The 13,032-nt window shown below is 49.9% G+C and overlaps 2 protein-coding genes across 2 annotated transcripts; one reads left to right on the forward strand and one right to left on the reverse strand.

Annotated features, from left to right (window-relative positions):
- Positions 1-728: 728 nt before the first annotated feature.
- On the reverse strand, positions 729-2,149 carry LOC144139347 (uncharacterized). The gene has a single exon (XM_077671722.1). It carries the CDS (start codon positions 2,141-2,143, stop codon positions 932-934), a length of 1,212 nt encoding a protein of 403 aa, XP_077527848.1. The 5' UTR covers positions 2,144-2,149; the 3' UTR covers positions 729-931.
- A 5,711-nt stretch (positions 2,150-7,860) lies between these two features.
- On the forward strand, positions 7,861-12,671 carry LOC144139348 (vascular endothelial growth factor A-A-like). Its single transcript, XM_077671723.1, has 2 exons — positions 7,861-8,191; positions 12,051-12,671. Exons 1-2 carry the CDS (start codon positions 7,967-7,969, stop codon positions 12,273-12,275), a joined length of 450 nt encoding a protein of 149 aa, XP_077527849.1. The 5' UTR covers positions 7,861-7,966; the 3' UTR covers positions 12,276-12,671.
- The last annotated feature ends 361 nt before the right edge of the window (positions 12,672-13,032 follow it).

A 13,032-nucleotide genomic window follows, 5' to 3' on the forward strand; every position in this document is an offset into this window, starting at 1 on the left:
TATCGTACTCGCATCGCGGAACCTTGTCGAGCTACTTTTATCTTGCGCGGAACATACGCAATTAAAGTCGCCAAGTAAAATAACAAGCCTCTCCGTATCGCAAAGCCCGCGAACATCCTCAAAAAAACCTTTCCTTTCCGCTGCCTTTGTGGGCGCGTACACACAGATCAAGCGCCATTCGCTTGACGATAAAACAAAATCGCACACAACAAAACGCCCACACTCGGACGCGGTGACGGTCTCTAGGGTTGCCCCCAAACTCCTTCGTACCAACAGGGCAACACCCGCAGACATCCCGACCGCGTGAGCAACGCACACGTCATACCTCGACGCAAACGGGCGCACCATACGATCTGTCTGCTCCTCTCTCTCAACCTTCGTTTCTTGTACCGCCACTATATCCAGGTCCTGTTCGGTCACTAAACGTTACAACTGATTCTGCCGTCTCCTGTCAGCAAGCCCCCTGACGTTAAGCGTGGCAATACGGATTGGCGTATTTAAATACACCAGGTTATGAGAGAAAACAAACAGATCCCAAAACATTTACACTGGTACATTTGAAAAGAAAAAAAAAATACCGTAAAACGACGAAAACAACCCCCCCCCCCCAAAAAAAAAAAAAAAAACGGATCCAATTTGAGCCCGTTGAGAGAGCTTCACTTGACGCGCGTACATACAAAAACACCCCAAACCCCCGCCCTGGCACGAAGGAAGAACTCTTCGACACCCAACACACCCCCCAAAAAACGCGCAATGACCGCAAGGAAAACCCTTCGACACCCGACACAGAACCAAAAACCCACGTAATACAACCAACGACCTTAAGCCCATCACTAGAACACGCCCTGCACTTTCCTTGCTTTTCAACGACACACAAAGACAATTTAAAAATACTTTTAGCAGTCCGAAAGCGGAGTCAAGGATGGCGTTCTTACGCATTCTTTGTTGCCGTGGGTCCTCTGTCGTAGGGCGTGTTAAGCTTCGGCTTGAAGCTCGAGCGCCGCGACGTAGGTCCCACACTCACCGACCCCACCGCTACGGAACCATCCCCCCCTCCCCGTTGCCCGACACTGTCTTGACCAAGGAGGTTGTCTTGACGCGGCCGCTTGGCCACAGACTGGTCCTGGTCGCCAGTTTTCAAGTCGACGCCCTGTTGGGGGGCGGGAGTTTCCAACGCCGGAAACTGACCCGCCGTGCTCACCGGGCTCTCACCGTCGCCATCGTACGTCAGCTGGTCTCCTTCGCTGGCACTTTGCGCAGGTAGCACTACGACAGCGACCGACTCCTTCACCTCAGCGCTCTTTTCAGGCGGCGCGTCCCCCGTCACCGGGTCTCCGCCGCCCCCTGCTGCAGCCGCCTCCGCCTCCTCCTCGTCCATGATGTTCTCCGTTCGGTCTACATCCCCCACCGGTCCGGCCACCTTCGCGTACGTCCGCACGCACTCGTTCGCTTCATGACCGAAGCGGCGGCAGAGAGTGCAGCGCGGCACCTTGCAGTCGCGCCTCATGTGCCCCGTGCCAGAGCAGCGAAGGCACTGCGGGGCCCTGCCGGGCACGACCACGAGCGCCTGCTCGCCTGCGACACGGAGCTGGTGGGGCAGGTCCTCAGCCCTCACGCCCGCGTTGAGCTTGAGGGTCACGGACCGCGTCGTCGAGCCCTTGTCGTGGACGCCTTGTACACGCCAGCGCTCCCGTGAAACGTCGCTGACCCTCCCGTAGGGAGCCAGCGCAACTCGAACGTCGTCCTCGGTCACGTTGTAAAGCAGCCAGTGGAGCTTCAGCCGCAGGTCCTGGTTGGCAGGGTCGATGACGAGGCAGTGTCGACCTTTGACTTGAAGCTCCTTTGCTTCCAAGATCTTTTTGACGCCTTGCTCCGATTTGAACGTCACCGCCCATACGTGACTCATTTGGAACGCCCCCAAGGCAAGCACCTCAGGGAGCAATTCCAGCCGAGCCAAAGTATCGCGGAAATCTTCAACGCGATACGGGCGGGCGCGCATGTCACCGTGCAAAAAAACTGTGTTAAAAACGATACGTCCTGTAGGCAATGTCGGCAACGAAACTTGATAACTATCGTCCTGAGCAAACATCCTGTTTCCGCGGCCAACATGGGCCGCATTAACCGCTCCTGAGGAGCCCTGCATCCTGCATCCGTTCACTGCGGTGGCCGGAAGCAGAATCAAGCCACGGACACGACGCTGATATCAGTGTTAGTGACGCGCCTTATATCTTTAACGCATTCAAACTACGTCGTCAGCGGCGTGCGTTGGCGACTCAGCGGCGTTATAGCGGCTTGATAACTGCGTGGTGTACACGTGATACTACAAACCCGATGGAAGAGATGGAAGAGAAGGCGGCGAGGCGGTGGGCTGCGGGGGCCGAGCGCAAGCGCCGCAAGCGGGCCGACAACCGTGCATTCGCACTTTCACATTCTCCCCCTCGGGGAAATGCGGGGGAATTTTTTTCAGTTGCTTATCGCACGGCCGACCGGACAGCCGCTAACGGTGTAAGGGGGCAAGTGAAAGTGACTAATAGCACAAACCTTAGCATTCCACGAACAATCTCGAAAAGTATTGGCGCAACAAAACCTTCTAGTTCGTCACACTGCTTTGCTAACGGCGAGAATGCAAAGCAGTGTAATAAGCGAAGGAAACAATTAGGGGCTGCACTCAGTTCCTAATAGAGCCCAGCAGACGACGGCCGGCGCAGCGAGTGCACAGTGCGCATGCGCCAACTCTCGTCGTGTTTGCAGTACCACTCCGTCATGCGGCGCTGATGTACAGAACAGTCGCCGCTCCCGGGATATTGACAAAAAATTGGGCGTACGCATTTATCTCTTCTTAATCGCTGATGCATCACATGGCGATCTTATCGCAGCTGATTTTTTCCCCCGCCGGTTTAATTAGGTCAACCTTAAACACTGTTTAAATCTGTGCGCACAAACACTGTTAGCCTCAGCATCACAACCAGAGAATAAAAAAGTGTGGTCCAATCCACCATGTGCAGGTGGTTGATTTTGTACTTGTTATCGTCTTCTAACGTAAACTAGCATTGCGAACCTCGTAGCCATTACTTGCCCTGATGTGTTTTGTTACTCGCAAATTTGTGCTGTATGATCCGCAAAGCTTCTCTTTTGTAACCCGCTTACTTAATTGCCTGCAAAGGGCCTGTAAGATATTTTAAATGCACTGCAATATTGAATAACCATTCATTTAACGTCTATGTATTGTTCCTTTTGACAGAGTTTCTTATGCAAGAAATTTGATTGTATCACTGCGTGTGAGTAACTTACTATTTGCACTTCTGAAGCGCAGATACATTACTGTGCATTTGTAAGGCTGAAGTGGAAATAGCCATATCTGTTTCCCCCATAATAAAAGAGCATGAAAACAGCAGTTAAACATGTCTGGAGTTTGTACGGTGCTCCCTGAAGAAATTAGGCTGAGAGCGTTTCTGTGTATTCTTTTTATCACCAGATATTCTGCTGCCGGCGGTGTTCCCATTCGTTTAATATACATTGGTTGGTGTGTTTTAAATTTCTTACTTTATTTCACTTCAGAATTATTCGACACCATATTTAAATTTAAAAAAAATGTAACGTTAATGTAATGAGACGTTCCAATGTTCTAAGTGGAACTGGAATGCGTTCCTTTTGCAATAAAGGAACTTGTAACGGGATCCTGTTTCACAATTGGAAAGGAACGAGGAAGGAGATTTCGTTGCTGTTTTAGAGGAACGTGTACAACACTGAGCGACACTGGCGACACGCAGCTAAGCGGCAGCCGTGAACAGCGGAACATCGCGCCGAACAGCCAGTTCCTGTGGAAACTCGTTTCCACGGCATGACTCAAGGAGGCTCTGATTGGTGCTTCCCCGGCATCCTGACATCACTGGGGCGGAAGACGCTGCCGTGCCCTCTCGGCGGCGAAGCAGTCTGCTAGACGCGCCGGCGGCGGGCTTTTTTTTCCACATGCACATCAGCTAAGGAAATTAACCGGTGTTTACAAAGAATTTTCAAGTAATTTTCTTTAAATAAAAACACACTTCCATTATCGCAGGAAAGCAGCTTTGCAAAATTCTGTTGCCGCCGAAAATGTGGAAAATCTTACGAAGTGTTTTATGTGGGCAGCGCTGTGACGGCTAAAGTAAACATGCAAATAGTGTAGTCAGCAGCTTTTTCCTATGGAGAATTCTAGAATGTCGTCGTGGAAGAAGAATGGGCCGTTTTGAACACAGCTGGAGCTTCTATCTTTCTTAAATTCTGCTAAAACGTGTATGAATTGTACGTACAAATGCCAGTTACTCCAGTGTCAGTCAAAAGCGCGATGTCACTTGCCCTCGACCCGAAGCACAGAAAATGCGAAGGAAACGTTCCGATGTTTTCCAAGCTATGTCAGATTTTTGGGGGTTTTTTTGTGCGCCGCGGAATGAGGGGCCTCAGAATATCTGCAAAAGTGCGTATCGGAAATTAGTATGATCGTCATTCAGCGGAACCAATGGGTAATTGTGTTCGCCAAGTTTATAATAAGTAGGACCCACACAACATACAATGAAGGTAAAAACTTGTTCGCGAGCTGTCGGGTTGGGAAGTTACAAATGAAAAGCCATAATTACAGTGCAAATTACGGTACAATAAACGGAGAAAACGACGTTTCACAACCTCAGGTATAACTAGAGTGTGGCTGCTGCTGCTTCTGATAGCCTTTCAATGCGTTAGGGACCTCACAAAAACCATCTCTGGGGAGATGCTCTCCCCAGATCCTCTCTGTTGCGCACCATCGAATGATTTTGTCTTTTTCACTGTCCCTGTCCCCCGTCCAAATATGCAGCGCATATTTTTACCGAATTCGAGCGGAGCCCGTGCGTGTACACAAATATGAGAGTTACAAGGGAGCGATTAAGGTATGGTGAAGTTCGCTGAATGTTTCACCACTCAAGTAGAAGCCTCTTCCTCCAGTTTTGTTTCGTTCTCGACGATGGCCATCTCGACGAAGTTGATTCTGTGGCCGGATGCCTGGCAGTGCTCTATATATACATGCATCATAACTAACCCAATCTCTTTTGTGCGCAATAAAAATTCCACCGAAGAAGTCTCGTTGGCCTCAGTATCACCCCCTCGAGAAGCAAGCTTGCTCTCTGCACACTTCCGCGCATCGCTGAAATCCCAAAGGGACGGCGCCCCTTTCCAGGAATCGCTCCTTCTTCGCCCAGGTGGGCCCATCGGCAATTAAATCTTCAAGCCCGGTATATTAGCACGCCGGACATAGTTGGATGCAGGCCTCTGCTCGCCTTCTTCCATTATGATAGGGAGAAAATTTTAATCCGCTGGTGTGGCGAGAACTGCAACAGTCGTATATCAGCTTTCGGCGCCTACTTTGCACATTGAAGAGGCACAAATGCCCCCCCCCCCTCCCCCTCTCCAATCCCCTTAGCAATGCCACTGTAACTGCGATCGCTGATTATTTTTAAGTAGAACCTACACCGAATGCAAGGGCGACGGGGGTGATATAGAAAATGACGAAAGGCAGATGTACACGTGCTTTTATTAAAAGCCAGCTTGGTTTCCTTCCTTTTCCTTTTTTTCGTGACGTTTGAGGAGCGGAGGAGAAGAGTTCGAAATTGGCTATAAGAAAATGCTTTGATTGAAATCAAAGCGCTTCAGTAACACTCAGAATAAAGAATTGGGGCCGTTCATTTGTATAATATTATTTTAAAAAGGTTGAACGAAAGTAAAATTTCAAAGGCACACAACTCTCGAACTTGTCGTCTGGCGGAATTCAAATATTAAAATTGAAGCATTAAAAGGATTCCTGGCACAATCCGTGCAACGATTGTTCCGCATCGAGACGTCCGGCACCGAAACGTCCATGCACCGAAAAGTCTGTGCGCCCAAATGTCCGCGCTCCGAAATGTCCGTACCGAAACTTCCAGCACCGAAATATCCTACACCGAAATGTCCGGATCCCGGCCGGCCCAAACGTGGACGGCCAGCGTTTAGTGTTGCTTCAGTTGGTCGGTTAACCTGTGCTTACGCACGTGATTAAGCCCCGCTTTATTTTCTTTGCTCTTCCCTTATGCGTATTTCTAACCCCAGCAACAGATTTGTGCATCGCGTCGACGTAATTGGCTATCTTTGCTTGTTTCATTTATCTACTACCCTGGTTGTGTTTGGTATACTTTGTAAATCTTGCGAGTAGATTTCATGTGTGACTACGCCGTTGACTTAATTTTTTCTTGTGATCGTCTTCTGGCTTAGACTTGTATTGCGAACCTCGACTTGTTCTGCTGTGTTTTGTTATTCTAAAATTTGTGCTGTATGATCCGCAAAGCTTCACTTTTGTAACCCGCTTACTCAATTACCTGCAAAGTGCCTGTGAGGTATTTTAAATACACTTCAATATTGAAAAAAATCATTCACTGTACGCATATGTATTGTTCCGTTAGACACAGTTTCTTATGCAAGAACTTTGATTATGTTCCTGCGTGCAAGTAACTTTCTATTTGCAGATGTGAAGCCGGTAAACATTACTGCACATTTTTAAGGCCGACGAGGAAAGTGCCATGTGTGTTTCACCCATAATACACGAGCACCAAAACAGCAGTTAGACATGTCTGGAGTTTGTCCGGTTCTCCCTGAAAAAATTGGCCGCGTATCTGCTCCTTTCGTTGCAAATGTTGTCAAAAGACGACAGTCTTTGTAAACATTTGCCAAGGAAATGCCCCCTTTTGCTTTCCCGCTCATCTCTCATGCTGTTCCTGTACCGTCTCGCTCATCCCGAGGTAAACACACCAAGAGTTTGCTCAAGGCGATTTTAATTTACCGCGTTCCACTGCTACAGGCTGAGTTCCTCGATGCCAGCGCTGCAGTACGGCAGTGACGCGCGTGAATCGAGGTGGCCGACTTCAAGGTTAATAGGACCGCGTGGCCGTGCTCCACGTGCGTTCCAAGCAGAACGCGTTGAACCTAGCTAGTGGAACAACCGATTTAGCCCTGGCCAATCGCCCCTTGTAGGTGCGTGCAAAAATCTTGGAGGGTATTATCATCATCGTCTTTCGTTGCTGTTGTAGCGTGATTTTTTATATGCCGCCTGGAAGTGGCGCGGGCAACAGCAGGCGGCGGTTTTCTGCCGTAGATGTAGAATATCATTTGGTATCGAAAAACCAAGAACACATGAATTTTTTAAAATAGAGGAACATTGTAAATATCTCTTGTGCACTAATTTTCTGCCTTATATATGCGTAATTTCTTGTTCATCTTCAACAAAGTTGAAAGTATGAACATATAAACCGGGCTTAGATGTTTAACTTTGGCTGTGAGTATATTATCTCAAGATAATCTGCTGCCGGCGGTGTTTCTATTGGGATAATATACGTTGGTCGGTGTGTGTTTTAAATTTCTCACTGTATTTCACCTCAGCATTATCCGACACCATATTTAAATTAAAAAAAAAAATGTAACGCTAATGTAACGACACGTTCCAATGTTCCCAGTGGAACTGGAACTCGTTCCTTTTGCAATAAAAGAACTTGTAACGGGAGCTCGTTTCAAAATTGGGTAGCAACGAACAGCGAGATTTCGTTCCAGTTTCAGGTGAACGTGTACATCACTGAGCGACAGGCAGTTTAGCGTCCGCCGTGAACAGCGGAACATCGCGCCGAACAGCCAAAGCCTCGTGGAAACTGGTTTCCCTTGCATGACTCAGAGCACGGCCCCTCGATCAAGCGTACGTGCGCTTGATCGAGGGGCCGTGCTCAGAGTCTCTCCTCTGATTCATGGTGCCGCGGCATCCTGACATCACTGCGGCGGAAGACGCCGGCGTGCCCTCTTGGCGGCTAAGCATCCTGCTATCCGCACCGGCGGCCGGTGCAATCGCGGTAACCACGACCGCTTAAAACGAGCATGGGTGCCCGGTCGTCTGCCATTCGACGACCGGCACTCGCGAGTCGCACTTGCCGCCCCACTAGCCATGGCGAGAGAACTTTACCACGTGAGGAGGGGACTTGTATGGACGGCGCTGCTCGTCCTGTGCTACTGCTGCGCTGTGGTACTGTGCCAGTCGCCCAAGAAGTACGGTAATCGCGACTTCCGGCTCGCCCATCAGCACCTGAATATGGTGCAGCTGAAGGCGCGCTGCAAGTTTCCCCAGCAGAGGACCGTCTGCGTGCAGGACATCTACCCCAACGGCAGCAAAGTAAGTGGCCGCCCCCCAAGGTCCTCCCACGGTTGTTGTACTGCACCTCCGCTGCAGCCAGGGAATTAAACGCGCACTTTCGCTGCGCATTTTAGCAAGTGTGACGGAAGGCAAGAAAGGAAGAATCCGTTGCCGACTCCTTTGTCGCCTTCGCATCTAGCCCCACTGATTTCGATACGAACGCTGGACAACCATCCGAGCTTTATGTGTTTTCTTCTTCTGTATTTTTCGGGAAAAAAGAAAGCTATGCGAACGCCCATATATAGGCGACGTTATGGTTGAATTCTGTGGCAGCTAGGAGTCGCGTAGTGCATAAATGCGTAATGAATCGGTAGTTTATGACTCGAAGGTGAAATAACATGTTACCTCGTCGCTGCCGTCAAATCTGCAGCGCCGAAGTGCCAAATAACATGCTATACTCGGTGACAACTTAAGAACGGCACCGGAAGTTGCCGCTGTGCCTTATCACCGTAGCTGGATGTTTCTCCGCGCGGCGCAAGTAGGGCGTTACTGGGAATATTTTGAACATGGCGTGAGCCGTTCCCGTGATATTTTCGACTTAATATGCTTATAAACGACTTGCGTAAGACAAGGCCGACGATATCACGCTTTCAAAGCTAACCCCTTTCGAAACGCGCGTGCACTGACGTCACGGGTCCGGCGCTTTGGCAGAGTGATACACTACATGAGGTGGTGCCGTTCTTGAGTTGTAACCGAGTATAGTAAACACAGAGCCGGCAAAACCACGTGCGTGAGTGAGTGAAATAACTTTATTGGGGGTCCGGCGGTGACGCGAGCTCGTCGCGCACCCGGCTAGTCCCACGTCGGGACCGGCAGGTCTAGCTCACCGGTCCTGTCGCGGGCACGCTGGACTGCCAGGATTTGCTTGTCTAGAGCGGGGCTACGCAGAAGAGAGTCCCACGTACTCCTTGCTGAACTTGGGGTAAGCGAACCCGCACTCCCAGAGCATGTGAGCTAGCGTAGAGGTCTGTCCGCAGGACGGGCAGGCGTCGCCGCGATATACGTCGGGGTAAACTTCGTGTAGAACTGCCAGATACGGATATGTGCCAGTCTGTAACAGTCTAAGGGAAACGGCTTGCTCCCTATTCAACTTGGGGTGAGGGGGTGGAAAGACCCTTCTAGACATGTAGAAAAATTTTGTGAACTCGTTATAAGTAGCGGGAGCGTCCCTGTGGCCGTAAGGGGGAGGGAAGTCAGCTCTCCTTACAGAGGAAGCGCGGTCAGTGAGGTCGCGCGCAGCCTCGTGAGCAGACTCATTGAGGTTCGGGGGAGCACCCGCGACAGATCCTACATGAGCGGCAAACCAGCTGGGCGAGATTGTTGTGGAGCACGCTTGTGTTACCCGTTACTCGACCTTGTGCACCGCGCGCACGTTTTAATCCTCGCCACATCTGTGCCACTGCGAAGCACGTCGAGGTTTCCGCCAAACTTGGAATAAAATGTTCCCGGGCTCTTCGCATTGGCGGGAAATTTAAATCTGGCCTACTGAAATACTCACTGTAAATTATTGCTACCCGTATTAAACTGCGAAGTGAAATGATGATTTTAAGTTCTTTGTGATTTTATAAGTTTGAACGAGCTACGCGCCACGCGCAAAATGGAGCTTGTTGCATGTACACAACGCTTGCAATGAAAGAAAGGAAAAACGGTGCTCGATTATGGAGTTCGTTCATTTTTCTCTAATGCGGAACGAAACCAAAACCAAGAAAAGAAAACAACAATTACAAATTCAAGCAGATATTAGATAAAAATAAAAATTACCACCCGTTCCTAACAATGTCGAGAGAAACGCGAAAGCTGAAAGTGCGTCCAATCGATTGTCAAACTTTCAAAGACCCAAGTCGAAAACGAAGAACGGACCCATGCGACTATTTTTCCCGCACTAAGTAAACGCATCTACGAACGATCTGAATGAATACCGACACGCGGGTCGGGTTTATGAGACAAAGGTGTACTATTTTACTGCTCCTTCATAATCGAAGCGTGTACTCTATTATCTAGAGTCGTTCCTTTTTCGCGATTTTCAAGTAACGATTTTGACACACTGCAGGCCTGGTTTCAAGCACGCGCTGTGCGTCCAGAGCTTTTAAGTCGACCAACTGGTCTATGGGGAAATGCCTTAGTACTTTGACAGTACGCCGTTGGTCACACTAAGAAAGCTTTCGGTTTAAAGAGGCACGAGAGCTTGCTGGTAAATTAGTTATGATGTGTCCTGCACGTATGTAAGGCTTTTCATGGTTAGGAAAGTCGACATACATAAATTATACTGCGTCCACAACAATGATGGCTACACAACGCTGCCAGGAAGCGCTTCATAGAAAAAGAAGCATCTTGAACCAGGCACGTTCTCATGGGGGCTTGGTGAGTGGGGTGGTTTTTATGACCAAACACCTACGGAAATCCTAATCGTTACCCCCTCTCCCTTCCCCCCCCCCCCCCATTCCCCACCCGTCCTGTGTAGGGATGGCGTGGTGGTTCTGAGGATCTCAATTCCCAACTCCAGTCCACCCTCCTCTCGTCCCCAGACATCTCGAAAAACACACCACGAGAACAAAGAAAAACATCTTGCAACCGCGCCTGTGTTTTGAACTCGGGATCATTAAACCAGCACAGCCTCAAAACGTCCTGGCGGACCGCTTCTAAGTTGGGAACCTGGGTAAACCCCCACAAGGGCCCCCCAGCAACTTCCAAGGGCACCCGCCGCGGTGGCTCAGTGGCTAAGGCGTTCCGCTGCTGAGCACGAGGTCGCGGGTTCGATTCCCGGCCGCGGCGGCCGCTTTTCTGATGGAGGCGAAAAGCAAAAACGCCCGTGTGTACGAGATTTCGGCGCACGATAAAGATCCCCAGGTGGTCAAAATTAATCCGGAGCCCTCCACTACGGCGCGCCTCATCGCCTGCGTTGCGTCGGCGCGTTAAACCCCACAATCAGATCAGAACTTCCAAGGGCACACGGCTAGCGCGTGGGTAGCTGCGTTGGAGCGGGGCTCCTTGACACGCTGCGCGCCGAAACAAGACGCCTAATTGCGCGGTGACGGCGGCGCACTTATTCGGGCTGTCGGCACTCACGGGTGCACAAACTGCATTTTTAGTTCATAGCGCCGATGCGCATGTCGGGAAAGTAATCGAAATACTAGCGCGTGGCCTGCCTATATTATTCAGACGAATTATGGTTAAACTTGAAATTAACTGTCTTTTAAGCAAGAATCGACAATAACGATTAAACCCTCCAACCCCCCATACTCCCCTTTTCCTGGGGCCTTACTCAGTAAAGCCTATCAATCAATCAATCTGGTTCCAACGCCATGGGTCAGCATGAATTGCAAACTTTAACAAGCGCACGCGCTGTCATAGTTTAGTCGTGTTGAGTGCTACCATAAAGAAAACCAGAAGACAACACGTCTGGTACTTTCATCTTAAATACCGTCAGTAGCAGTACTGTTCCCATGAGGCGAAGAGAAGCTCCTCGAATTTAAGAGAAAAAAGTTTGCAGAAACTCACGAGCGGGAATATTCAGAAACTAGTGTGTAAGATACTTTTTTTTCCCCAGTTTTTCTTGGAGGCCCCAGGGTCTTCAAATAAAGCGCCTTTTATTAAATATGCCTTGAATCATCCCCTACATTGGCCAGTTTATTCAATGTCCCATGCGTACCGAAGAAGCGAATCGTTGGAGGCATTAGGGATTGACGGGCAGATTTCTGTGGCGAGTCGTTTAAGAATGCTAACGCACTAAAAACTTCCGCCCAGATTTTCTCGCGCGTGCTTGCTGTTCGATGAACGCGTATCGTGGTGTGCGGAAGCCTTGGCTAACGGTATTGCTCTCTTCCTTTCGTGTGCGCAGCGCTACACGCCCCATTGCACGATTGTGCACCGGTGCGCCCCGGACGCGGGCTGCTGCACCTCCCCGAAGGAGCACTGCCAGCCCAAGACGATCGAGACGATCGTGCGCAGATTCCTGGTACGCGAGCTGAACGACCGCGGCGAGCAGCGCACCATTGTGAAGAAGCTCACCTTCGACAACCACACCGAGTGCGAGTGTCGAGCCAAGTACGACCACACTCGGTGACGGGCCACCACGCGAACGCCGCGAAAGGGGGGCCGATCCACACGACGGAACGGAATAACGGGCGGCGTTCACGAGCCGTCCGGCCGTCGTGTTGCCGGGACCAAGGCAAGACTCGCTCCTGGACAACGTGTGCGGCTCGCTTTGAAGGAACCGTTTCCCTGTGATGATGGCCTCTGCGCACCAACCAGCAGTGTTCTCCTGCTCGTTATTTATTTTGCGTGCAGTGTCCGTCATTGTTGCTCACTATTTATTACTGTCATAGAACACCAGCGCAAACGCTCTTCCCGGATCAAGCCCATGCGCTCCCAGCCAGATCTGTATTTATTTATTTATTTATTTATTTGTTTGTTTATTTATTTAACGCACCCCGAAGATCACCCGTTATTTATTTGTAAATAAACGCGCCTACTTTCTTACTACTCATGGGTCTCCTACTTTTTCGTGACAAGCTAAATTAACAATATAAACGTTTCATGCGAACGTTCTTTGCAATGAAACATTCAGCGATCGAATGTACATGTTTTTTTTAAGCGAGAATCCTTACTTGCCGAACATTTTGTAGGTACATATAAACGAGCGGGCAGCGCTAAAGCACCCGTGGCTTGAAGCCGCCCGGAGCTTGAATCGTCCGCTGAATTCTCACAGCGGCAGAAAGACTGAAATGAACGTGCCGTTCCCCCAAAAACCGAAATCTGAAAGTGGTCGCATGCGGCATATTTATTTTGCACTTTACAATTGCTTTGAAATGCTGCTTAGG

The sequence above is a fragment of the Haemaphysalis longicornis genome, unplaced genomic scaffold (genome assembly GCF_048455015.1).
Source record: "Haemaphysalis longicornis isolate Haplotype H1 unplaced genomic scaffold, Haemaphysalis longicornis Haplotype H1 scaffold_5, whole genome shotgun sequence".
In the NCBI taxonomy this organism is placed as follows: Eukaryota; Metazoa; Arthropoda; class Arachnida; order Ixodida; family Ixodidae; genus Haemaphysalis; species Haemaphysalis longicornis.